We start from the raw sequence: 23,665 nt of genomic DNA on the forward strand, positions 1-23,665 counted from the left end.
ATTCCTATAGCCATAAAAGAGGAGTTTGATGATAACGAGGCACTGTTGCATTGCGACACCGCTGCAGAAGGGAGAGAAGGGTTATATGTGTATAATTGAAGCTCTTTACAGTTGGAATAATGCAGGATGAGCGTGCCTAGGGCTTTTCTCGCAGCTGAAGGAGAATTTAGCCCAGCATTTCACCTTGAGCCAGCAAAAACGTTGTTCCTCCGTTCAATAAGTTCCATATGTGAGATTAGTCTTGATGTTGAACAATCCCTGTTGATTTTCCCTTGATGTTAAGGCAACTCTGCAGGAAAATGCAATTAAGTCCATGATTACTTTCTAGAATGAGATATCAGGTCCCATGTTTCCTTCTTTGAAATCTGCAAAATGTATTCTCCTACCCCACCACCTCAGCATGCCTCCCCTGCCTTGCCAGGGACTTGGGGGACTGCCCCACAGCAGGCTGGCTGTCCAAGGCCTGAGTCCCCAGCCTGGAGCCGGCTGTGGATTGCCTGGGTGGAGGGTGAGGATCCTGGTGAACGGCAGATGGGAAGTGCTCTGTAAAACGAGCATTCATTCCTCCCTGGGCCAGCTTACCTTTAAAAGGACACAGTTGTTGAAACAGGGAAGAGAATGTGATTTCCACCTCCTCCTCCCCAATTCAAATCTAGCCCCAGACTGACAAGGGAGCAGGAGCTATTAGCACGCCAAAGTAGCCATGTCCTGCATGAAGCGAGCTTGGTGACTCCTGGGCCAGTTTCTAATGCACAGATGGTAAAATAATCCCACTGCCCTGCTTGCCAGCTTTGTTTGCTGCCTGCCTGCGAAAGGCCAGAGAATGACTGGGGACTGCATTACCCCTTCCACCTCCCGGAGACGGGCGGGCGCGCAGGATGGGGAAAGCTGCATGTACTAAAGCATGTGGCTTTACCACGCGTCAGCGAGTTGACTCATGGAGCCAGGCAGACGGCTGACACCCCTGGAGCTCCCAGCTCTTTTTTCCTCCCTTCCCCTGGACATCTCCACCTCACGGCACAAACATCTGCACTATACGTGAAACAGCCCCTGGCCGTCTACGTGTTACAGCTTGGCATATTAAAATCATCAGGGGCTCATTCCATGTCCCCCCATACATCAGGATGTACAGTAGCAGTTCGGGGATGATCCGTGTGTAGTTCAGCTGTCTTTGCTGTGGCTGGGGGCACAGGGACAGCTGGGACAGCAACTGCTTTAGCAATCCAACTTTAATCTGCCTGCGTCCGTGAGTCAGCACCCTCCTAGTGCATCTGTCTCCAGCAGGGAGGCAGGACACGCATGCCGGACTAGCAGAGCCTTGCTTTAAAAACCAGACACTGGGGAGCGGGGTGCGGGGGAAGAGCGGGCTCAAGTGAGCTGTTAAGCAATCGCTAATGACACAAAGTGACACAGCTCCGGCTTTGCATGGATTGAGTAAGGAGTCATAAGATGAGATGTTCATTTAAATGCAGCTTGCTCGGTAACTCCCCAGCTGCGCAGGCTTATCGGGAACGCTGCAAATTTGAGCATGGCATGTTCCTGGGTCAGTCCAAGGAGGAGAAATTCATCCCAGCATCATCTTTTCCTTGCAAATAAAGCATTTGCCTGATGCAAGCAATGTAAAGAATTGCAGTCCTTTCCTGTGGGCAGGCTTGTGCTGGCTGGGTGGCAGAGCTTTGTGACAGATAGTCCCCAAGCTTTGGATTTGCCCACATTGCTTACCAGATCAGAGGGAAATGCTTGGGTATCTCTCCACTGGCCCAGGCAGGGCAGGGCAAAAAGCACTCTTTGGGGCTCAGGCATTGATCTTTCACACTTGCAGGGGACTTGAATTGGTGCTTTCCTGCTCCCTACTCTTTTAGCAGTGGCAAACTTAGTCGGTGGCACCCCACCACTGCCACAGTTGGCTTCCTGGGGCAGAAAAGCATCCAGGAGGGTAATGTGGTTTTTTTAAGTCTCCTGTTGGTTAAACTTGGAAATATGTGTAAAATAAATATGTAGTAATTTTCCTATCACTTTAGTTGGGACGTAAAAATTGCCCTATTGAACTCAGGATCCGGAAACATTTGCTGGCTCATTCATTGTTTGCTTGTAGCCACACATATTGGTTGTGTGCATCTGTACCTGCCAGAGTGTCACCTGTAACCCAGCAGTTACTTTGGTTTTTCTGTGCCAGGTGGTAGGAGAGGAAGACCATGATAGAGTGAGCTGTGCTGGGAGAGTGGAGGTGGGGGGTTAAAATGACCATGTCTTAAGTATATCATCCTGCAGTGATGGCTGTAAACGTTCATTGTATTGTAAACGTCTCTCTGTGCAACCTGGTGAAAATGTATAAGGATTTGAGGTTCTGTTCACTTGCTGCTCCTTATCTGAATGTATTTACAACTGCTATGGCCTCTGCAGGGCTCTGCGCCCTGGGCAGCACCTGGTTAAAAAACACCTGGACAACTGTCTGGGGCCAGCCAGAAACACCCGCCACCCATCATTGCAGCCCCTGCCCCTCGGCCAGCCCTTCAGCCCCGCCCGGTTTATGGCAGTGGTACCCGCAGAGCTCCTTCCTTCCAGCGCTGTCAGCTTCAGCCTCCTCTAAAGTGAGGCTGGGGGAGCCAAGCGTCTCATCGGTACGGATGGAGCTCTGCCACAGGTCGCATCAATTCCTGGATTTTAAAGCCAGGAGGGACCATTGTGTTCCTCTTTCCCGCCCTCCCGCAGGCACAGCCCGTTAAACCCCACCCAGCCGTGGTGACTCACGGCTCGACCAGAGCCCCTCTGGTAGGAAGAAACCCAGCCGTGATTTAAAGGCTCCGAGTGACAGACAGACCTCGGGGTGTTTGTCACAGGGGTTCGTTCCCCTCCCGTGCTTTGCTTTCACATCATTAAATCTGGTTCTACCTTTGCGATAGATGAAAGAAGCCTCTCCTGCTGCCCCATTGTGTTCCCTGGAGGAGAGAGGGGCTGGAGAAGTGAAATTCTCCAAGGCCATGTCAGAAAACCTGAGTCCAAGCCCCTGCTCTGACCATGAGTGCTGGGTGTGGGGACTCGTGTCCTCCCCCGGCTGTGGCTGTGTCCTCCACTGCAGCTTTGCTGGAGAATGTCTCTCCTGCCCTTGGAGAATGCTTGCCAAAGCCTCTTGCAACCTTCTCCCATTTTTCCCACTACCTATGATGTTTCTTGCTCATTAATGACGTCTCTCTCTGGCCATAACTGGTCACCAGACTCTTTTTATGAAGTGTACTGGGATGAGACCAGCCAACTCCAACCTGCTCATTCTTTTCCAAAAGCAAAAGGTGGTGGCTGTTGCATTCCCTGGGCTGGCCAGGTCCGCACAAGCTCTTTCTTTTATGTTCCCTTTTTATATTTCACCAAAAAGGGATATTTGCAATATCTGGTTATGTTGTTACTCAGTGTATAATTTAGATGTCTTTGTCAAAAAAATTTTAAAAAAGGAAATAAATTAAAATTTAGTAGAAAGACAACTGGTGTTTGGAGATGATCCTTTTTTCTTCAGCAGGTTCATCTTCTGATAGGATTGTTTCTTCCCAAGGAGCCTCCAGCCAGGCCTTCTTCTATTGCTCCTGTCACCCAACCAGAAATGGTTGCTGGTACTAGAAGGGATTAAAATTGTTGAAGAAGCCTTTTTCTTTTGATTTTCACTATTCCGAAACTATTAGAGAAGTCAGCCAGTGAGAAAAGGAAACTCTGGGAGGATCTTCTTTTTTTCAAAAATCGTGTTGTGGGTTAAAAAAAGCATGTCATGAAACACGTTCTCCCCTGGCAGGAAAAGGGAAGGGGAAAAAGGAAAGCAGCAAACTATTTAGGTTTAGTTCAGTGAAATGGGGTTGGGAGGGGGTTAGGAGGGAGGGAAGCAAATCTGTTGCTTTCCAACTATCTGACTCATTACTGTTCCTGCAACACCCAGATGGGCCAAAAAGTGAGAAACTGTTAGAACTCTTTAAAGCATCAGCTCCCTCCCTGCACAGTCAGGATGCCTGGAAGGCCTGTCAGAGCCACTGGAAAAAAAACATTAAAGATGGTCACACTTAATTTCTTTCCTCTTTTTTTTAAGGCACGCTTTATACTCAGTCCTGGTATTTTTTCAGCAAAGTAGGAAATACTTTTTCATCTTGTTTGCCTAATGGATTGGATGTGAAAAATATTCCTCTGGCAAGTGAACACCCTGAGAGTTGTTTGACTTGTCACAACGTTATGTATCGGCCCCTGCGGCCCCCGGCCCCCGGAGCCGCTGCGCTTCCCCTCTCCTGTTGCTGTTTACGGAGGGACGCAGTAATTTATGGGGAGGCTGCGTGTGACCTTGCATGCGTCTGCTCCAGCAAACCGTGGGTCCCTTCCCTGCACGAGCCCCGCTTCACAGCCACGTGATGAATTTAGTGCTCCCGAAAGGACAAGGAACTGAGCGGATTGGGTGTGGGGAGGAGAAAAAAAAAGAAAATAATAATCTGCTGCCTGCAGGAGAAAAAAACACTGAGATTTTTGTTCCTCTTTGACCAGTATTTCCCTGTTTACGGCCTCGCAACCCGGACGCCTGCCTTTATCAGGGCAGAGAAGTGGTCTGTGGCCGCAGAGCCGGATATTTCAGCCTCTGCGTTGTCGCCGCGTTGGCATCCCCCAGCCCGGCCGTGCTCTGCTGGGACACCTTGGAGCAGGGCAGCTGGACCCATGGCCGTGGCCGTGCTCCAGCCCACCCACCCAGGCACCCACCCAGGCGCTGGCGGAAGCTTTTTTCATTTTATTTTGTTTTGTTTAAGTGGAAACAAGCTCGCACTACAGCCTCGTGATTGGCTCTGGCCGAAATGGCAGCTTCGGGCTCAGTTGGCTGAATTTGGGCTTGTTGGATTTTTTTATTGCAATCTGTTCACTTATTTCCCTTCCCAGCACTGATTGGAAGCAAAACTCTTGTAAAGCTGTGGTCAGGCTGTGCCCGTGCTGGGGGACGCTGTCAAAGGCTTGCTGGAAACAGCACAGGGTGGGGGTGCCCCCTCTGCATTTCCTATGTGGCTGTCTGACCGAGATGAATATCTGTATCATTTTTAATGGGGAAAGGGAAAAAAAATCACATTCAGAAGAGCAAGGGCTGGAAGGAGCCCCTCTGCTTGCAACGTGCCGTGACCGCACGCCTCCGAGCTGCAGCCCTCTGGGCAGCACAGCTGGGCAGCCAAACACACCCCAAGTAAATGACCCCTCGAGGAAGGGGGGCTGGCAGGTGGGTTAGGCCCCAAGACTGAGCTGCATTAGGAGCTGGCAGGAACGCCCTGCAAGTAAATCACCTGGATGAGAGATATTTTTAAATACAAGTTGTCCTTGCTGCTTGGCTTTGCAACATTTATGCTACCAATGAGAGCCACAGCCTGCAAGATTTAATGCCTCTTTGTCTGACAGGAGCTTGGGGTGCCGAAGGGGACACTGTTGGGGACAATGAGTCCCTCCTGCCGAGAGCATCCCTGTGGGCTGGGACACTGTGCTGTCCCCAGCCTGTGACAGCTGGATCCCAACTGACCAGACAAAGCCCAGCGTCTTGGGGTGGCTGAGCCAGCTGTCCTGCCCCAGCTCCATCACCCTCCCTGATGTCATTCAGGAGGATTTATATATGTTTTGGGTTCATTTTTATAGCTGGCACCTGTGAGGCCAGAGCCCGGAAGGGATAAGCAAAGGGGCCTTGCTGTGAGGGGCTGGGTCGGTGGCGTGGGCATGGAGAGCAGCCTGGGGAATGGGGAAACAGGCGTGGCTACCTCTGCACCTGGGGACAGTGCCTGGGTCTGGGACTGGGCAGGGAGCTGGGCCTGGCTGGCGGCTGCTTCTGGAGCTGGGGCAGGAGCCGCAGCTCTCGCAGCCCGGGGGGGTTGGGAGGGGCCCTGAATTGGGTGCATTCAGCACGGCACAGCTGGTGTGGGCTGCGGGGCGGGGGGGCCGCAGTTGCTCCTGACACTTTTGCCTCTGAATGTGATGATAAACTCCCTTTCCCGATTAGCGCTGATCCCTCTGCCTCCAAAACAGTTGGCCCTAATGAACATACGGCCCAACAGCTGTAAGCGGTTATACATATGCATGGATATATATATTTATCCCCCCCCAGCCCATCCATATATACTGGAGATCACAGCTGTTGCTATTCTTCCTTGCAATGCAGATCAGACGCTCTCTCTCTTTGGAGTCTTACTTGACCTATTTTGCAGGCGCAAGATTTTTTGTGATGATGATTTCCCCAGTTGGTGCTTTTGATTCTGCCTGAAACATCTTGATTGAAGGCAAACAATGGCAGCTCCGGCAGCCGGCAGCGCCCCGCACCCACGCGCCGCCCCGGCCCCGCCAGCCGCCACGCGCCGGGGGGGCCCCACGGCCCCGCGGCTGCGGCTGGCCCGGCCCGGCCCACGGGACACGGCTCTGCCACCCTGGGACCGCCTGCGCCATCCAGCCTGGACCTTGAGGCTCATGCTGGTGTGCCCACGGGACACGGCTCTGCCACCCAGGCCACCGCCTGCACCATCCAGCCCGGACCTTGAGGCTCGTGCTGGTGTGCCCACCCTCGGCCCAGCTGGGTGCTCAGCCCTGAGCCTGGAAACTGCTCCATCGCCCCAAAATCTTGCCAGTCAGGTGGTGATGCCCCTTGGAGTGCAGGGGGTGGCTTGGCTGTAAGACCAGAGGGGGAGATGGTGCCAGAGTTGGCAGGGATGTCCAAACCCCAGTGGCTGCAGTGCAGCATCCCATGGGTGATGGACACCTTTGAAGTGCGTTCTCCAGTGACCCTAAGCCTCTGCTTGCTATTTAACACAAACTTTCAGGGCTGTGAGGGAGCCTCCCCTGTCCCTACAGCCCTCCCTGTCCATACAGGGTGCCCCAAAGAAGGGCCTCAAAGCCACCACATCCTGGCAAGGAAAAGCGGCCATCCGGGCGCACACAAAGCCATTTCTTGTTTGGCATTTTTGTTTGAAGTGTGTCCTTCATCTGGGTTTCTACAGCAACTGGGAAGTTCCTATCCTGGCCCAGCTGGAGGGAGTGAAGCAGCCAGGGGAACAGAGCAGGAGGGCAGGAGGCAAGGATTGAGGGCAGGAAGGGAAGAAGCAAAAAATACATTTTTTGAGAAGTGGGGCTGCATTTTGCTCCTCCATCTTGGGCCCAGGGCTGCTGCAGCTGGGGCAGGATTCCAACCCTGTCTGTGTCTTTCTGTCTTCACAGGCAGTGCTGCCAGCTGGGGCCAAATCAGAGGGTGTAAACCACCAGCTTTTAGGGTCCCTTCAGGTAAGGAGTAGTCTACAGTGTCCCACCCTGGTTGGCCCTGGCATGGCTGCATCCTCTGAGCCCCTGTGCCAGCCTGAGTTAAAATGAGTGAATTACCTTAGAAACACACTTTTCTTAAAAGAAAGCAACAAAATCCAATGAAACACCAGCAGTTCATCTTAAGCAGCGAGTCTCTTCATTTATTCATTATGAGATAATACCCAAATCTGGCTAATTAATATTCCTGCATATTTTCCAAGGGCTGATGAGGTATCTTAAACATCTCGTGTAGATGGGCTTTCATATTTATAAGGTTGATGTGCAAACTTAAATTGACACTGTCTAAATATACTCTCATGTTTAAGCATGGGGCTCTCACTCCCAAGGTGCCGAGGGCATTCCCGGGGCACACACCCTGGCTGGAAGCAGGGCCTGGGGCTCAGTGGGTGGGAGAGCTGCCCGAAAAGGCTCCTGCAAGGCAGGGTGTGATGTTGTGTGGTCCACCTTGCCACAAAGATGTGAGATTTCTGTTTGCTTTGGTAACGGGAACAGAGTGCAACAGGCACTGACCCAGTGGTGGTCGTGGGGTCAGCGGTGTTTTGGGGTGAAGGATCAGCCAGACGTGCTGACGGCTACCAGGGCAGGGTCTGCAGCTTCCTGCTGAAAGCCTTTTCCAAGGTTAAAAATAGGACTTGGTTGCAAACTCAAAGCCTGGTTTGCATTCTCCCTCATTATGTTGATTGCTTATTTACATGTATGCAAATGGAGGAAGAGGCAGTGGCCCCTCCACCTGGGGACCCCTTGGTACAGGAGAGCCTGAACCCCACTGGGTTAATCCCTGCTCAGGGCTGGGCCACAGGGCTGTGCCCCTTCACAGGATCCCCCTGAAAGTGATGAATCAGCCCCTCTGAGCATGCTGATCCAAGGGCTGAGCCGCAGTCCCGTGCCCTGAGCGTGGTGGCCACTGGCACGGTGGTTACAGCAGCTATTGCCTCTCCCCTCACCCTGTTCCACCAGATGTGCGTGTCCAGCTCCAGCTGTTCCCCATCAGCCTCCCCCGTGCAGCACCGCCAGCCCTGGGATCCTTTTTCCACCAGGCCCCACGTCCTTCATCAGACACCAATTTGGTCTGGCCCAGCTGCTCATTTTTCTTTCCGCCGTGTGACATGTTTTCACCTGGCTCCTAATCCGTCTCTTTCCATTCACAACTCGAGCTGTTTATGGATGTGCCTCTGCTCCCCCTGCTCTCCCCACCCCCCGGACAGAGCCATCCATCAATAAAACCCCGCTGTGCACCCGAGCATCAGCACTTCCCCTCCCAGGACACCAATATCCCAACAGGGCCACGGGCACACATTCCTCCTGTTCCATGGGGGCCCCCGTGGGCCATCGCCTTCCTCCTCACCACCAGCAGCACATGAGGCACTGATTGTCCTGGAAGCTGGGACACCCAGGACACCAGGGGACTCTTCCTGGATGGGGGACAAGAGAGGGGCTGTAGCCCCTCTGCTCTGCATGGGCTTCCACTCTTTTGGGGCTGCTCCCTCCAGCAAAGGAGTGGGGTGAGAGTGGCCCATGGCGGGGTGACGCCTAATCTTTGGGGTCACCCTGCAGGGTGGGGGCTGTGCCTGTGTCCCCCCATCAGTAGGTAACAGGTGCTTTAATGCCTGGCCTGGCAGCTGCTGCTATCACAGGAGGAGGCAGCTGTGCTAAGAAGGAAGAGGATGATGAGGAGGACAGCTGGGCAGTCAAACCTAGAGGCACTAAGCCTAGGGGCCATGGCTGGGGAGTACCCTGGGGTGTGGGGTGGCCCTGGCTGTGCCTTGGGGACCCTCCACCACAGGGAGGGATGTCACTCATCTCACCCGTATCCCCATCTCTTTGTCCCCCAGCAGCCAGCCCTGTGAACACGGAGGGGAGACATCATGGGATCCCTGTGGAGTTTGAGAGCATCCTGCACCCTCCTGCTGCCCTGGAGTGCTTTGCTTTTGACTGAGAAGCAAACCCCCAAATATCCCAATGGACTGGGGGCTTCCTGAAGAGCCCAAGCAGGACAGGATTGGGAAGAACCCAGCAAGACAGCAGGGCTGAGCTGCCAGGCTCTGCAGCCTGTGCGTACAAGAACACTCAGGGGCAGGAGGTGCTGGCTCCCCAACCCAACACTGCCTGGGAAGTTGTCCAGGGTTGTGCTGCCACCTCTGTTGGAATGGAATGGGGGGAGTCAGTGAGAGGGTCCCTCTCCTTGAACCCACTGTTCCGCTGTTCCAGCTCACTGAGACTTTCTCCCCTTCCCAGTTCCCACTAAAGCAGCACAGGGGGATTCCAAACCGGAACTAAACCAGGGGTGTTTTGCAACCTAGAAAAGAATAAGGCAAGCTGAACCCAAAGAGAGCAACGGAAAACCCCTCCTGCCTCTGGGACACCGCTCTGCTTCATGAGGTCAGCCTCATCTTCCCCAAAGGTCGCTCCTGCACAACCCCAGCCAGGCCAGCCCACGGCCCCATTGCACATTCTGGACAAAGGCTTCCTCCTCACCCTTTCCAGCCTTGGCTGAGCGCAGAGGGTCCCCAAACCAGCCTGGGGTGCTGCCAGAACTCACAAAGTCCTGGGGGCAGTGGGCCTTTAGCTGGGGAAGAAGGCCCAAGAGCAGGGCGCCACAGCAGCAGCATGGCTGGAATGGTGGATGCTGGCAGAGCCAGGAAAGCTGCTGTCCCCATCCCAGTCCCCATCCCACAATGGGGATTGTTCTGGCTTCCATGGGCAGGATGCGGCCTGGCCGGCTCCGGGCCTGACTCACATCCTCGCTGCCTGGGAGAGAGCTGGTGGAGAGCCACATCTCCAGCACAGCTTCCCACGGGGCTGGGACACGGCATGGGCGCTGCTGGGGACCCCTCTGCCCCCCATTGCTGAACTGCTCCCTCCCACCCAGCCCCTCCGGAAAACCTCCCCCGTCATGGCCCGGCCCTGCGGGACTGGGGAGCGTTTCCTTCCCAAGCAGGAGCCTGGCGTTCCCGGGGGAAGAGCTGCAGCAGAGCGAGGCGTTTGCACTAAGTGATCACATTTATTTGAATATTTTGCGTGTGTGTGTGTGTGTGTGTGTGTGTGTGTGTGTGTCTAAAATCGGTTACAGAATAAATACCTGTGCCTTATAGCAGGAAGTCCACTTTTTTTTATACAAAGTGCTTGTTACAGGAAGTTGCATCAGCGATATGCAGGAGGGGAGTGCGTTTCGGTCACGCTTCCCCTCCTGAAAACTAGAACAGATTTATTTATTTATTTATTTATTTGTGGGTTTTTTGTAAAGTTTCTTTTCCCTTTTTTTTTTGTGCATTAAATTTCCTGCCATTGTGTATTTACAAATCTCTGAAAGAAGGAAAAAAATGCCAATATGCATGAGAAGTGGCCTTGTAACACAAAAAAAAAATCAGCCTTTAAAAAAAAAAAAGTAACAAACCCAAAATCTACATGTATCATTTCTTACTGAATCAATGATAGATTTTTTCTTTTTTTTTCTTTTTAAAAAGGGAAAGAAAGGGGTGGGGAAAAGGGAAAAACTGAACCAAACCAGAAGAAATAAACTCGGAGAAATAGAAGGAGAGAAGGTGCCATTGTCCCTTCTGAAGTTTTCCAAAGGCAGAGAGGAGTGAGGAAGAGCACAACGCACAGACCCAGATGTCCGACTGAAATCCCCATCAATTTCTTCTCGGTAATTTCTCCCTCGTGTTTACCCAGCGAGGGGCAGGAAGGACTTCCAAAATTAAATTAAAAAAAGGCATTAAAATGAAAAAAAAATATTATTTCATTTTTAAAGGATAAAAAAAAAAAAAAAAAGAGAGATATGATGGAACAACCCTCCCCAAAATCCTGGAGGGGCGTGAGGCAGGGAAAAAATCAGGTTTGATTTAAGAGAGGGGGGAAAAAACAAAAGAAAAGCCAAACCAAACCAGACTTTTCTCTCTGAACACGTCATCGAGCGGGACTCTCCGGAGAGTGTGACGGTTAACTGGTGACGTAGTGTTTGGCCGACGGCTGGCCGTAGACCCTATAGAAATCCTGCCGCCCGTGCTGCTGGGATGCGTCAATCCATTCCCTCACGGCAAGTCCCGGGAGCGACTGGGGCACGGCGGGGGCGGGCGGCAGCGGGTGGGAGTACTCCTGCGACGACACTGTCCAGGGGAAGTGCCCCGACCGCGGGTAGGGCTGGTGCCCGCTGTGGTTGGACACCGAGGAACAGTAACAGTTGTCCACGGAGCAGACGAGGATTTTGCGCCCGCCGTACTGGGAGAGCACGGACTGCTGAGATGACGTGGTGTTGGGGTAGTGAGATGGGTTGAAGACGGAGCCCGAGTGCACCGGCTGCGGGCCGCTAGGAAGTCCAACTATGTGCTGCGTGGAGCTACAAGGCACCATGGCTTGTGCGGACTGCCCCTCGCCAGCCGAAGCGCCCTGGCTCATGTACTGGCTCGCCACAGTCCCGGACGATGGCTCGAGGAAGCTGCCCTCGGGAAAGGCGGTGGAGTGCTTGCGCTTCTCCGCGCCGGAGTTGCTGACGGTGCAGGGGTACATGGGGATACTCTGCAGGAAGGGGACGGGGGTGCTCAGAGGACCTGCGGAGGGGAGCAGGAGAGGGGGATTGCATTAAGCACAGCATGGCACAGCTCCAGGGTGCTCCAGTTGCTGATCTGAAGCTGCAGCAGAGCCCCAAGACCCACATACCAGCCCCACGTGTGCAGAGGGGCCCCAGCCCGCCCCACCAGGGCAAACCTCACACACAGCCCTGTGCAGGTGGAGTTGCAGATTCAGTTCTGGGCCCTTGCCAGCGGGCTCAGAGCAGCCCAGGCACTGCTCTGCAAACAGCTGATGAACACAGTCCCTAACAGGAGCAGAGTGGGACAGCCTGGGGGGGTAAACATGAATCCCCTCGAGGAGGGGACTGGGGAGCCTCCACAGGACTGCTCCCAGGCATTAGCCGGGGCTGTGGGACCACGCCAGCCTCTGGCTGTCCCTGCCCACATGTTGGCCCCCATCTTTACACTGATTTTTCCTGGCAATGGCCAAACCCCCCGAAGTTCTGTATTTCAGGGTTTTGTGTAACCCCAGAACACAGCCATTTCACAAGACAAGGAAAATGCCCTGGGGAGAGTCAGCAGCTGACTTTGTGACTCTCCACGGCCGTGCTGACTGCAGAGGGGCTCCAAGGGGTCCCTGCCCCAAAGAGCTCTCCTCAGCGTTTTGTACTGGGATCTGCAGGGCAGACAGCTATGGATGCAGTGAGGGCCCATGCCCCTGCACCCCTCAGGTTTCACCTACCTTCCAGCAACTTCCTCAGCTGCTTCTCCTTCTTGGCGATCTCGTTCAGGAAGAGCTTGGAGTTGAGGTGGCCAATTTTGGGTGGGGGCAGGCTGCCACCTGTGCAGTTCTGAGTCCTGTTGGGGTTGGCAGGCAGAGTAGTGTGAGTTACATGGCAGACTCAGGAGAGGGACAGCTCCTCCCCCCACACCCTCCTGGAGCCAAACCCCCTCCCTAGGGTAGAGCACAGAAGTGAGCTGGCTGTGTCTGGAGGCAGGACCTTCCCTGTGCAGTTTAGCTTGAATGTCCCCTGCCAGGACACACCTCCTGCAGTCCATGTCCCCACTGCATGGCCATCCCAGCTCACCTCTGCTCCGCTAGTGCTGGCTTTAACCCTGTGCCCTGTCTCTGCCCAGTGGAGCTGGATGGAGCCCTGCACCCCAACCCAGCCAGTCCCATCCTCTGCTCTTCCACAAGCACAACACTGAGTTTTCCCTAGTCCATGGGGAAGGCCTGATTCAATGGCTGCACCAGGGGATGTTTTCATCCTCCCAGAGAGGAAGGGAAGCTGAGCACAGCACATGCCTCTCCCAAACCCTGTAGCATCCCTGCCTCTGGTCTTCCTCTGGCTATTGTGCTGCTGCCACCCCTGTGGACATGAACACACCCTCTCCCCCAAAACATGTCTGTCCCGCTGCGCTTACCTGTCCATTAAGATTTTCACAGACTTGGTGTTCTAGAAGTGAAAGGAGAAGCTCTGGTCAGTAAGGCCAATCCCTGCCATGGCTGCCATGCCCCCTTTCAGTGTCAGCTTCCATGGCCACCCAGGAGGGGACAGTTGGACCACGGGCACTGAGCCCCCCTTCCCCTGCATGGGCTGCTCCAGCCCCATCTCCAGCTGTGGCACCTCCTCATTTGAGTCCAGCACTGAGCCTGCCCCACTTCTCCTTGACTTCTTCCTCTGCTGAGCACTCTGGAGGCATCAGCCAGCCCTGCTAATGTCCCCATCCTGCTCCCCACCACACCCCACACCTATCCAATTCTTCCCACACCACCAAACCTCTCCACAGTCCCTGTCCCACCCTGGCACGGGCAGCTTGTCTTACCTTCATGAAGTTGATGTCCTCAGTTTTGTCGAACATGACCTGGACAGAGCTGAGGAGCTTCTTGGCCTCCTGCATGCGCTCATTGAGGTGCAGAACCTGGGCTGCATTCTCGTTGCAGAACTTGGCCTGGGCCTTGTCCAGGATCTCCATGGTCTTCCGCAAGTCCTCATCCAAGATCTGGTGCATCTTCTCATACTGCAGGCGCACCTCATCCTTCAGCTGGCTCACCTTCTCCTGGGGGAGGAGTAGGGTCAGGCCCTCTGTGCCCTTCAACCTCTTCCATGTTGTCCCAGGACACCTGGGTCCTTTCTCAGCAGTGGAGAACGCAACTTGAAAGCTGCACCCCAGCTCTACTCTCCTGCAACACCCGGACAGCTCAAACCCTGCTGTCAACTACCACATGGGACTTCTATGTGCCAGAGACGCAACAGGGACACTCTAAAGGTTTGGTTGGTTCAGCAGATTCCTGATGTACTTCCCAGGGTCTGTGTGGGGATCAGCTCCAGAGGACCCAGTGTCAAGGAACAACCTGCTGCACCACCAATGGAAGTGTGCTCCATTGAAAAATCCCACCCCTCCCCATCTGTATAGCCTTTCCCATCCTCATCCCCAGCCCCAGGATGGGGAACACTTTGTGTTCCCTTCATGCTCTGGGAGGCCGAGAGGCTTTAGGGACCATAAGCACTCCCTTCCTGAGAAAAGCTGTGCTGAGCTGAGGACAGGATGGGCCATCTGATATTTAAGGACACCTTCACTATCAAATGTTCCTCACCTCTCAACTCAACCCAGGACCCATGAGGCTGCAGAGTAGTTCCAAACACATTTTGCCTCCCAAAATGATGACTGATGACATAGAAATGGAGGCAGGAAGTCTATCCAGCTGCTCCTCCCCTGCATGTCTACCTTTCTCCCTGCCCACCTGGCCCCTGTGTCCCAGGAGCTTGTCCCCATTGTGCCATAGGGTGACAGTCCCCAGCAGTGGCCGTGGCAGGGTGAGCACTGGTTACCTCGACCAGTCGCTTGTCCGATTCCAGCTTGTAGAGTTGCTCCTCGATGTCCTGCTCCCGCTCCTCCAGGCGGTCCTGCTGCTTCATCAGCATCTTCTGCAGAGATGGGGGAAAGCAGCATCGTCAGAGCCCAGCAGCCACATGTGCCAGGGAACATCAGTGCTGCCCACACTGGCTCTGCCCACGTGGCTCAGGAGGGATGGTGCTTTTTCCCAGCAGGATGCCACTGCCAGGCTGAAGCCCCCACGTAGCTTGTGAAGCTGGAGGCCTGGTTATTTCAATGGCAGAGGGGCTGAGTGTTATCGGTTGGGTTGGGTCCCCTGGATGGGGGCAGCACCTCAGGTAACTTTCTGCAGCCCTGTCAGTGGGGTTGGGTCAGGGCCAAGCCCTGGGGACTGTGGGGGGGACACAGAGAGGCTCATCCCCCACTAAGGCAGTACCATTTTGAGGCCCATCACCCATCGCCAGCAGGCTCCTGCGAGACATCACCACCTCCCTCGCGCTCCCGTACGCCACGCCAAATCCTCTCTCCCTTCCCCGCCTCCTTGACAAGCCCCAGAGCCAGCGTCAGCGTAATCTGGAGGGACAGAGTGAGGAGGAACAGGGCCTCCCCCCGCCCCACACAGCCCCCAGCCCACTCCTTGGGGCTGGGCCTGGGCCATCCACCGAATAACTGGGACAAAACCTCATCCCCAGCTATCAGCGCGAGCGCCTCGCTCCTGCACGCTCCCCAGCCAGGAGAAACCCACTGCCCACGAGAGAAGGGCTCCACCCCTGTGAGCAGCAGCAGGGCTCCCCAAAACACCCCTCAAAATCAACTCCAAATATTTGCCCTTCATGTTTAGTGGGGGAAAAGCCAGGACACCAGCAGGGCGAGGAGAAGGGTTCGCCTGGCACAGAGATGTGGCGTTAGAGACTCAACGACGGGGGCGAGATGGAAAGAAACCAGCAGCAAGAATGAATTTCGAGGGGATTATTGCTATTATAAACTGCCACTCGGGAATTTATAATCAAGTAATTAATTCCTGGACGAGGCGGGAGGGGGAGGGTGGCAGAGGCGCTGCCGGGATTAATTGCATTGCAGGGAAAGGCTGTCACCTCCGACTCAATTCAGGAGCAGGAATGCGAAGCCTCCTCCCTCCTGTTGTTTTTCTTAAGGTCTCGGGTACCTCCAGCCTTACTGTCACTGAGCTCCTACCACTAATAATAACGAGGAGCTAAAAAAACCCAGCTTCCCACTCACAGGCACACTCCACATGCATTCCCGGGGCCCACGCATGTGCACCCCCCAGGCACATGCAGACAGACACACAGACAGCACAACCACTGAAACAGGGCTGAGGGGCAGTCACAGCAATGCAGATCCCCAGCCCACAGGGGGACATTTGCTCTGTGTGTGTACAGAAACACAGGGGCCTGCAGCATCCAAGTGCATCCACACGGAGAAAGATTTGAGGCATATATTAAAAACCTCCTTTTTTTCATTGTAAAATGGTTGTTGTTTGTGCTGCTGCAGCATCAGGAGGCTGCAGTCCACTCCCAGGTTTAACACGGTGGGAACTGAGCTCTGGAGAGTGAGTGCAACTCCACTTACTCGAACCTTGGAGAACCAAGGGTGCAGGCAGGAATTGTGCCCGCAGCCAGGCCTGAGTGTGGGGCTGCTGGGGGCTTCTCGAGGGACTCGGACAGGGTTTTGGGTCAAGCATCAGGCAGAACTGTGGAGCAGGTGGACAACAGCCCCATGTAGGCGGACTGAGAAGTGGCAGGCAACAAGCCTGCTCCTGGGCTCCAGAGGAGGAGATGCCTTCCAACATCCCTGCCTTCAGGAGGCCAGTTGAACGTGGGAGTTGGGCAGGTCGTGCAGTGCAGGCTGAGCTGCTCACGCCCCACGCTGGGCAGCCAAAGGACACAGCGAGTCTGCACCGAGCCCTTCCCTGCACCTCCCTCCCCGCCACAGACTCGCCATCTCCACCACGGACAGCCAGACCCAGCCCACACCAGCCCCGCGGGAGGACAGCCAAGCCTAGCCAGGCCCCCAGGAGCAGCCCAGTCCTTGCCTGACATTCCTGTCTGCCAGTTGGGACAGGAGTGGGTAAAAAACACAGGGCAGGACCCGAGGCTGACAGCTTGCTGGGCACAGAGGCCAAATCCCCATCCCACTCTGTTGTACCCATCAGGTATCTGACACACCCGAGGCAGCCACTGCCCTTCCCCCCGGTGCTGCCAGGATGCTCTTGCAGGGGAGAGCAGGGTTTCCTATCACTGGCAGATGCCAGGCGGGCAGAGGCCACCCTGCCAGCCCCACTGGTGTCAGGGACCCCCGAGGGAGGCACCAAACAGCCCCAGACATGCACGTACCATCGCCCTGCAGCTGCCGTGGCAGAGCTGCCAACCTTTGTGTTTTGTAACAAACCTCAGACTGCTTCGCTCCAGGAATCATGCAATTACGTGAAAACACAAATGTACATAAAAACACATATAAACATATGTAAAAATAAACTTTTATACATATACGTTAATTTAATACCCTCACAAAGCTGGAAGAAGTGACCAAAATCCAACCTAATGCCATAGAAGTCAGAGAGAATAGAGGACATGCAGTACTTTACTTAAACCTCATATTTGAGCCAGTCTCTTGATTTTAGGGTGATTTAAAAACTGTACATGCCAGGGATTGCAGTGGAATGGGAGAGCTTTTCACCCACAGCAACAAAACCTTAACAAGACACGAGGGTATGAACTACCCCTTCTGGCACCGAGGGGCAAAATCTCATTGTCTATGCAGCACAGGCTGAATTCCTTAGGTATTTTGAAAAGGAAAATATATCCCTTCCCCTTCCATCCCCTCCCAAATCTGGCATTTCTGAAGTCATGAACTCCTCCTCCTCCAGGATCAGAATTTCTCGGGGTAATTTCTCATATTTCATGCATGACCTTGATGCTGGGAGAACCAAGGCTCCCTCAGTACAGGCACCCTTCCCAGGCTGTGAGCAACTCTGATCCCAGTTTGTCTTTTCTGAGACACATCGCCAGTTTGCAAAACGAATGCTAAAAATGCTCCTTATTCCAACACCAGCTGAGAGTGAATTCATCTCATTAATTAATAAATTAATCAGTGGCTGGGGAAGTGGCTGGTCCACCATGACCCTGTAGGCCCCTGTGAGACAGGGCTAGTTCATGCACACCAGCTTATTCTGCAGGAGATGCACATAATCTCCCCCCTCCTCATGGAAAGAAATGAAGTGTGGGTACAAAAGGGCTGAGCCCATACAGAGAGCTCACAAACACGCCCTGGGCATCAACCCTGCAAGGGAGCTGGGCCACCAAAGGTGGAGGGACAAAGGAGGGGACGTTATCTTTGACTTCCCTTCAGGAGCGAGGGTGCACTCCTCCTGTGCAGGCAGAGCAGGGTGATTCCTGAGCAGCCACTGTGGCAAGTCAGGTGGGTTTGGGGTACCAAGGTCATGCACTGGGAGTGAAACTCTGCTTGGAGAGACATCTCTGCAGGAAGCAGAACAAGCACTGCAAGGGCTCATTGCAGGGAGGATGCACACAGCTGGTCCCCGTGGGACTGTGCTGGGGGAAGCTTGCTGACCATCGCTACCCACAGCATTTGCTGGGAGGAAACCACCACCAGGGAAACCACGCCCTGCCTACACCTTACTGCAGCTCCTGGTCAGTCCCCACTGGCTATGTGCTGACCCCAGCTCCCAGTGGCCACCGCAGCACAGGACACATCCACCCTGCCAGGCAGGGCATGGGGATATGTCTGCTGGGGGACAGGGCAGTCCCAACAGAGAACTTCTGCAACAATAAATGCCTGCAGTCACAAGACAGGAAGATAGAAATAAAGAGTTTAACAGCTCTGATGATACAAGGCATCTTTGCTTCTCACCCAAGAGCCACTGCATGGCTGCAGCACCACAAGCCTCAGCTGTGTTACACACACGGGTCCAGCTCAAACACCTGGGAAGATCCCCACAGCAAATGGGGGCACTGGGGTGTAGGAAGGAGCTCACACCCACCCAAGACCTCCCAGGCAGGGAGCAATCTGTGGGCAAGATGTCTCCCCTGACTTGTCCTAGGCTGGTCTCAACACTGTCCTCTCCCAAAGGGCAGAGCTAAGCCTGTGATCACTGCTGAGCCCACAGTAACAGTGGATTATGGCCCTGCCCTGCCTGAGGCCCAGGATTCCCCTCATCCCCCTTTTGCAGCCCCCAAAAGCCCATTGCCCAGGGGAAAGCACCGGGGCAGCAAAATCCCATGACATGCCCCAAGGTTCTGTGTTCTCTGAGGCTGGTCAGGGCCCTTGCACGCCTCCCAGGGAGGAGGTGCCTCTGGCACCCCTTTCCTGAGGGCTCGAGTGCTCACCAGCCCCTGCCCAACTCCCAGCAGAATCTGGAAGGAGCCTGGCAGCTTCACCAGAGGCAGAGCGGTGCCCCATGACCTGCTGAGCTGCTGTGGTTTTAAACAAGAGCTGGAGCAGTGAAAAGCCTTACTGTGTTCATAGGGCAAATGGAGCCTGTGCAGCTTCTCTGATGTCTAATAAGCACTGTGCATCCTGCAGGGCCATCCACCTTGCAAGAGCAACCGAGTGCCCACACACTGACCTGTGGGATGCCTGCAGGATGCTAATTCCCAATAAACTCTGCTGAAACTGTCTGTAGGTTTGGAGGGTACCATAGCAGGGCAGGTGGACAAACCACAGGAGTGCACAGCCCTCATTTCCATAGGAATCTGGGGGAGCAGAGAGCCAGACTGCCCCACAGAGCACCTTTAACCACAGCCGGACAGCTGGCCCAGGACAGGCACACTCACTTCTCTGCCTCTCTCCTTCCTCCTCCTCTGCAGCCAGGCCTTCCCCTCGCCGCCAAATCCCAGCCACCGAGTGAATAAGGACATTGTTCACAGTCACCGGAAAGCCTGAACGGAGGGAGCAGCTTGGAGCATGAGGGGCAGGAAGGGTGAGGAGGAGGAGGAGGAAGGTGGAACCGGAGCGAGGAAGCTGCAAAGGGCAGATGCCTGTTGTGGGAATGGCTCCAGACACCTGCAGCTCAGCCCAGGGGCCGGGATCAAGAGCCTCCATTGAGACACATGTCCCAGCACGTTGCTGGAGACGGGCCTGCAGTCACAGTGACTGAATTTTAATGCACCAAGAGCCCTGGACCAAGGAGGCGAGCGCAACCTTTCGCCTCCCTGGGCCTCCCACACGCGGGCTTCCATTTCCCCAGCCTCGCTCCACTGTCAGCTGGACCATTTTCTGAGAAAAACCCACACAATGAGCTATTTTCATCCCTCCTGAAAGTGTCACCCCACCTGCTAACACATCAGAACCTTGACACTGTGCACATCTGGGGCGCAGCACCCTAGTGCCCCCAAAAATAGGATCTCAAATCATGAGATCATGCATCGCACACTGCCACAGCCCAAACACCCTGGAACATCCCTCCCACCCTGCTGGTGGCCTCCTGCTGACCAGACCCAGGCAAAACCAGCTCTTTCACACTCCTCACAGCCCTCACAACACTCGCAGGAGGCTGATCCATTTAAAGGGGCAGGAAGGAAATGCTTTCTGGTTGGGGTTTCATCTTGCACACACTCACAGTAAGCACCAGGCAGAAGGGAAGGTCTCCAGCCAGAGCACGAGGTCTTGCCTTCCCTGGCCAGCCCAGAGCACACACAGTGCTCCAGGCTTTGGCTTTTCTCACGGTGCTCTCTGTGCAGAGATCAGGCTGGTTTATCCTCAACAGGGGAAGGAAGAGGGGAGGGGAACAGCCTGAGATATTAATAGCTGCCCTTGCTAGGAACGGATGGAAGCAGCAGCCATGCAGTGAATAGGCACCAAAGAGACCCCCTTTCCCAGCACAGAGGGACCCCTGAGCACCAGGAGAGCTGATGCTCTGTAGAAAAGGGCTGAAGGCCAAATAATCAGCGCCAGCTTGAGGGAACAGGATGTACAGTGCCTCTTGCAAGAGCAGCTCTCCACCCTGTCCTCGTGCTGGAGTGGGTGAAGATGATGCCTCCTACCTGTCCACATCACCCTGTGAGATGCTGCCTGGCCTCTGAGCCTTCCCTGGAGAAGAAACCATCAGGCTTGGATCCATGTCCCATCTGGCTACGCCACAGGCACAGCCCCTCGTCCCAACTCCTGTGCCCACCCCAGCTGAGGGCATCCCTGCAGCACAGCTGGCACACAGCAGCTGGATGCTCCCATGGAGCCATGGCTCAGGACTGCCTAGCAGAAGCAGGTTGGACCTGGCTCTGGAGCATCCCAGGACAGTGCACATGGCAGACCACGCTTCTCTGCATGCCCCTGTACCAGAGCATATCCTGGACCACCACAGGGCTGTGCCAGTGCCTGCAGCCTGGGACAGCTCTTTCCCTTGTTTACACCCAGCAGAAAGGAAGAATTTGTTAATAAGGAGAAGATACAAGGCATTGTGTTGCGTGGGGCCAGCAGCAGGATTTCTGGAGGCCAGGAAATGGCGACCTATTCTCTGTCAGAAAGCAACCCTCACGAGGGTCTTGAGGATGCTAATTCACCTTCCTGGGCCTCTGTGTTTCCCACTGCTCGTCAAGGCCACAAGAGTTACTCATGCTGTGCCTCTCATGTGAATGGGGAAAAAGAGGCTGGGGCTCTACTTATAGTTTTTGGACCCCAACTTCAAGCCATGGCCCAGCTGCCACTGCTGTCAGTGTCCTTGGAGTAGAGATGAAGATTTGCTTCAAGAGGAAAAGGAGGATAAGGGAGATTAAGGAGCAGAGAGATGAGGCCAGTTGCTGGAGACACATAACCTCTCTACCAGCAGCCCTGCAAGTCCTGGAGGAAGGAGCCTTCCTCATACTGGGTGTCCAGTATGGGTGATGTACTCCTCAAAACAGAGGCTCCCTCCATGCAAAACACAACAAGAAGCAGGGAAAACTGCCTCTGCCAGACCTGGGGCTCCAGACTCACTCATAACGTGTGCAGAAGAGGAAAAAAGGAGCTGGAAATGCACCAGAAAGATGAATACCAGGACAAGAAGCTAGTTTGCGTGCCAGGCATGCAGCCAGGCGAGCCATGACTGATGCTACTGGCTCCACAGGACAAAGATGAGCCTTGGTGATAGAATCATAAAATCATTAAGATTGGAAAACACCTCCAAGATCATTGAGTTCAACCTTTGACTGAACACTACCTTGTCAACTAAGCCATTAGCACTAATGGCCATGTCCAGTTATTTCTTGAACAATTCCAGGGATGGTGACTCCACAACCTCCCTGGGCAGTCCATTTTAATGCTTAACCTTCCTTTCAGTAAAGAATTTTTTTCTGATGCCCAACACGAACCCTCCCTAGCACAGCCTGAGGCTTGTCCCCATCTTGTCACTTGTTGTCTGGGAGAAGAGGCTGACCCCTCCCACCTTGCTGCACCCTCCTCTCAGGCAGTTGTAGAGAGTGATAAGGTCTCCCCTGAGCCTCCTTTTCCCCAGGCTAAACACCCCCAGCTCCCTCAGCCACTCCTCATGTGACCTGTGCTCCAGGCCCTTCACCAGCTCCACTGCCCTTCTCTGGACTCACTCCAGCACCTCAGTATTTTTCTTGTTGTGAGGGGTCTAATACTGCACATGGAATTTGAGGTGCAGCCTCACCAGTGCTGAGTACAGGGGGCTGATCAGTGTCCTGGTCCTGCTGGCCATAGTACTGCTATACCTGCCAGGATGCCACTGGCCTTCTTGGCCACCTGGGCAAGTGCTGCCTTATGATCTCTGTTTCTGCTGGACTGTTTCTGCTGGACAGCTTTCCAGCCACTCTGCCCCCAGCCTGCAGCACTGTGTGGGGTTGTTGTGATCCAGGTGCAGGATCCATCACTTCACTTTGCTGAACCTCATACAACTGGCCTTGGCCCATCGATCCAGCCTGTCCAGATCCCTCTGTAGAGCCATCCTAGTATTAAACAAGACTGGTCCCAAAGCTGAGCCTTGGGGAACCTCACTAGTGACAGTGCCTTTGGCCAGCAGAGCCACTTCCTGCCCTGTATCTGCCAGGAGAGACAGCATCCCATCAGGGAAAATGCTCCCACACTGTGTCCCAATGCCACAGGAACAGCAGATGCATTTGGGTGGTGCAGGAGCAAGATGGAAAGACCACCTCTGAGGGCTGGGCCTGCAGCTGCAGGTGTGACCAGGCCCTCAGGGCAGTAAGGAACTCAAGAAATTTCTTTTCTTTCTGCTGGGAAGGGAGGGAGAAGAGATTCCCACCCAGGCCTGGGTGTGAACACTGGCCAACAGTGCACCCCAGCCAGCTTTCAGGGGGAGGACAGTACAGGCCACCTTCGCCTGGGAGTGAAGAGAGCCAGGAGGAGTCACAGGGCTCAGCTCTGTGTTTATGAAGGACAAGATCTGTGTCTTCTTCACCATCAGGGATGCAAGGGAGGAGCTCCTTTGCCCACCTTTCAGTTTTAGGAAAACGCACAGCTCTAGGGCTGCTCATAAATTAGTGCCAAAAATCACCCTGCTGCTGAGCCATCCCCAGCACAGGGCTCTGGCTGCAGGCCCTGGCACAAACCTGCCCTGCCCAGCACCAAACACCCTTTGAGTAACCAATTCAGAAGCACCAGCACTGGGACACTGCAGGGAAAGTGCAGGGGTTTGTGACATCCAGAAAGTTTCAGACACCCAGACCCGAATGGCCTCGAGCAACTGTTTCCAGCCACTAGGGAGCTCAGACTGACACCAACACCTGGAGCACAACTGGTCACCATAACCAGTGTTGCCTTGTACTTCATCCCTACCATGCCAGAAAATAAAATCTGGGGCCTATAGCTGTATTGAGTGGGATTCACCAGATTTCACAGTTTTTCAGAGCCTAAAAGATCGTGTAATAAGCCCTGCCCTTTCTGCCTTCAGCACACTCTGTGCTTGTGGTTTCTCAACTGCTTCAATCAATTTATATGGACATTAGGGGGGCCCTACCATCCTTTTCTCCCTCATGTCTGTTCTCATACATCTGCCCCTTTGCAACCACAAATACAGATAAAAAAAATCATCC

General features: G+C 54.4%; 1 protein-coding gene across 1 annotated transcript in view; it reads right to left on the reverse strand.

Annotated features, from left to right (window-relative positions):
* Window positions 1–10,305: 10,305 nt before the first annotated feature.
* The window catches only part of TRIM8 (tripartite motif containing 8), a 30,297-nt gene continuing 16,937 nt past the window's right edge, over window positions 10,306–23,665 (reverse strand). Inside the window, exons 3-7 of the mRNA XM_063405408.1 lie at window positions 14,636–14,731; window positions 13,629–13,862; window positions 13,227–13,258; window positions 12,544–12,659; window positions 10,306–11,840 (exon numbers count right to left, since the gene is read on the reverse strand). Coding sequence (XP_063261478.1) covers window positions 11,233–11,840; window positions 12,544–12,659; window positions 13,227–13,258; window positions 13,629–13,862; window positions 14,636–14,731 — 1,086 coding nt within the window. The 3' untranslated portion in view covers window positions 10,306–11,232. The remainder of the gene's footprint in view (window positions 11,841–12,543; window positions 12,660–13,226; window positions 13,259–13,628; window positions 13,863–14,635; window positions 14,732–23,665) is intronic.

Source organism: Prinia subflava, chromosome 9 (assembly GCF_021018805.1).
Source record: "Prinia subflava isolate CZ2003 ecotype Zambia chromosome 9, Cam_Psub_1.2, whole genome shotgun sequence".
NCBI classification, from domain to species: Eukaryota; Metazoa; Chordata; class Aves; order Passeriformes; family Cisticolidae; genus Prinia; species Prinia subflava.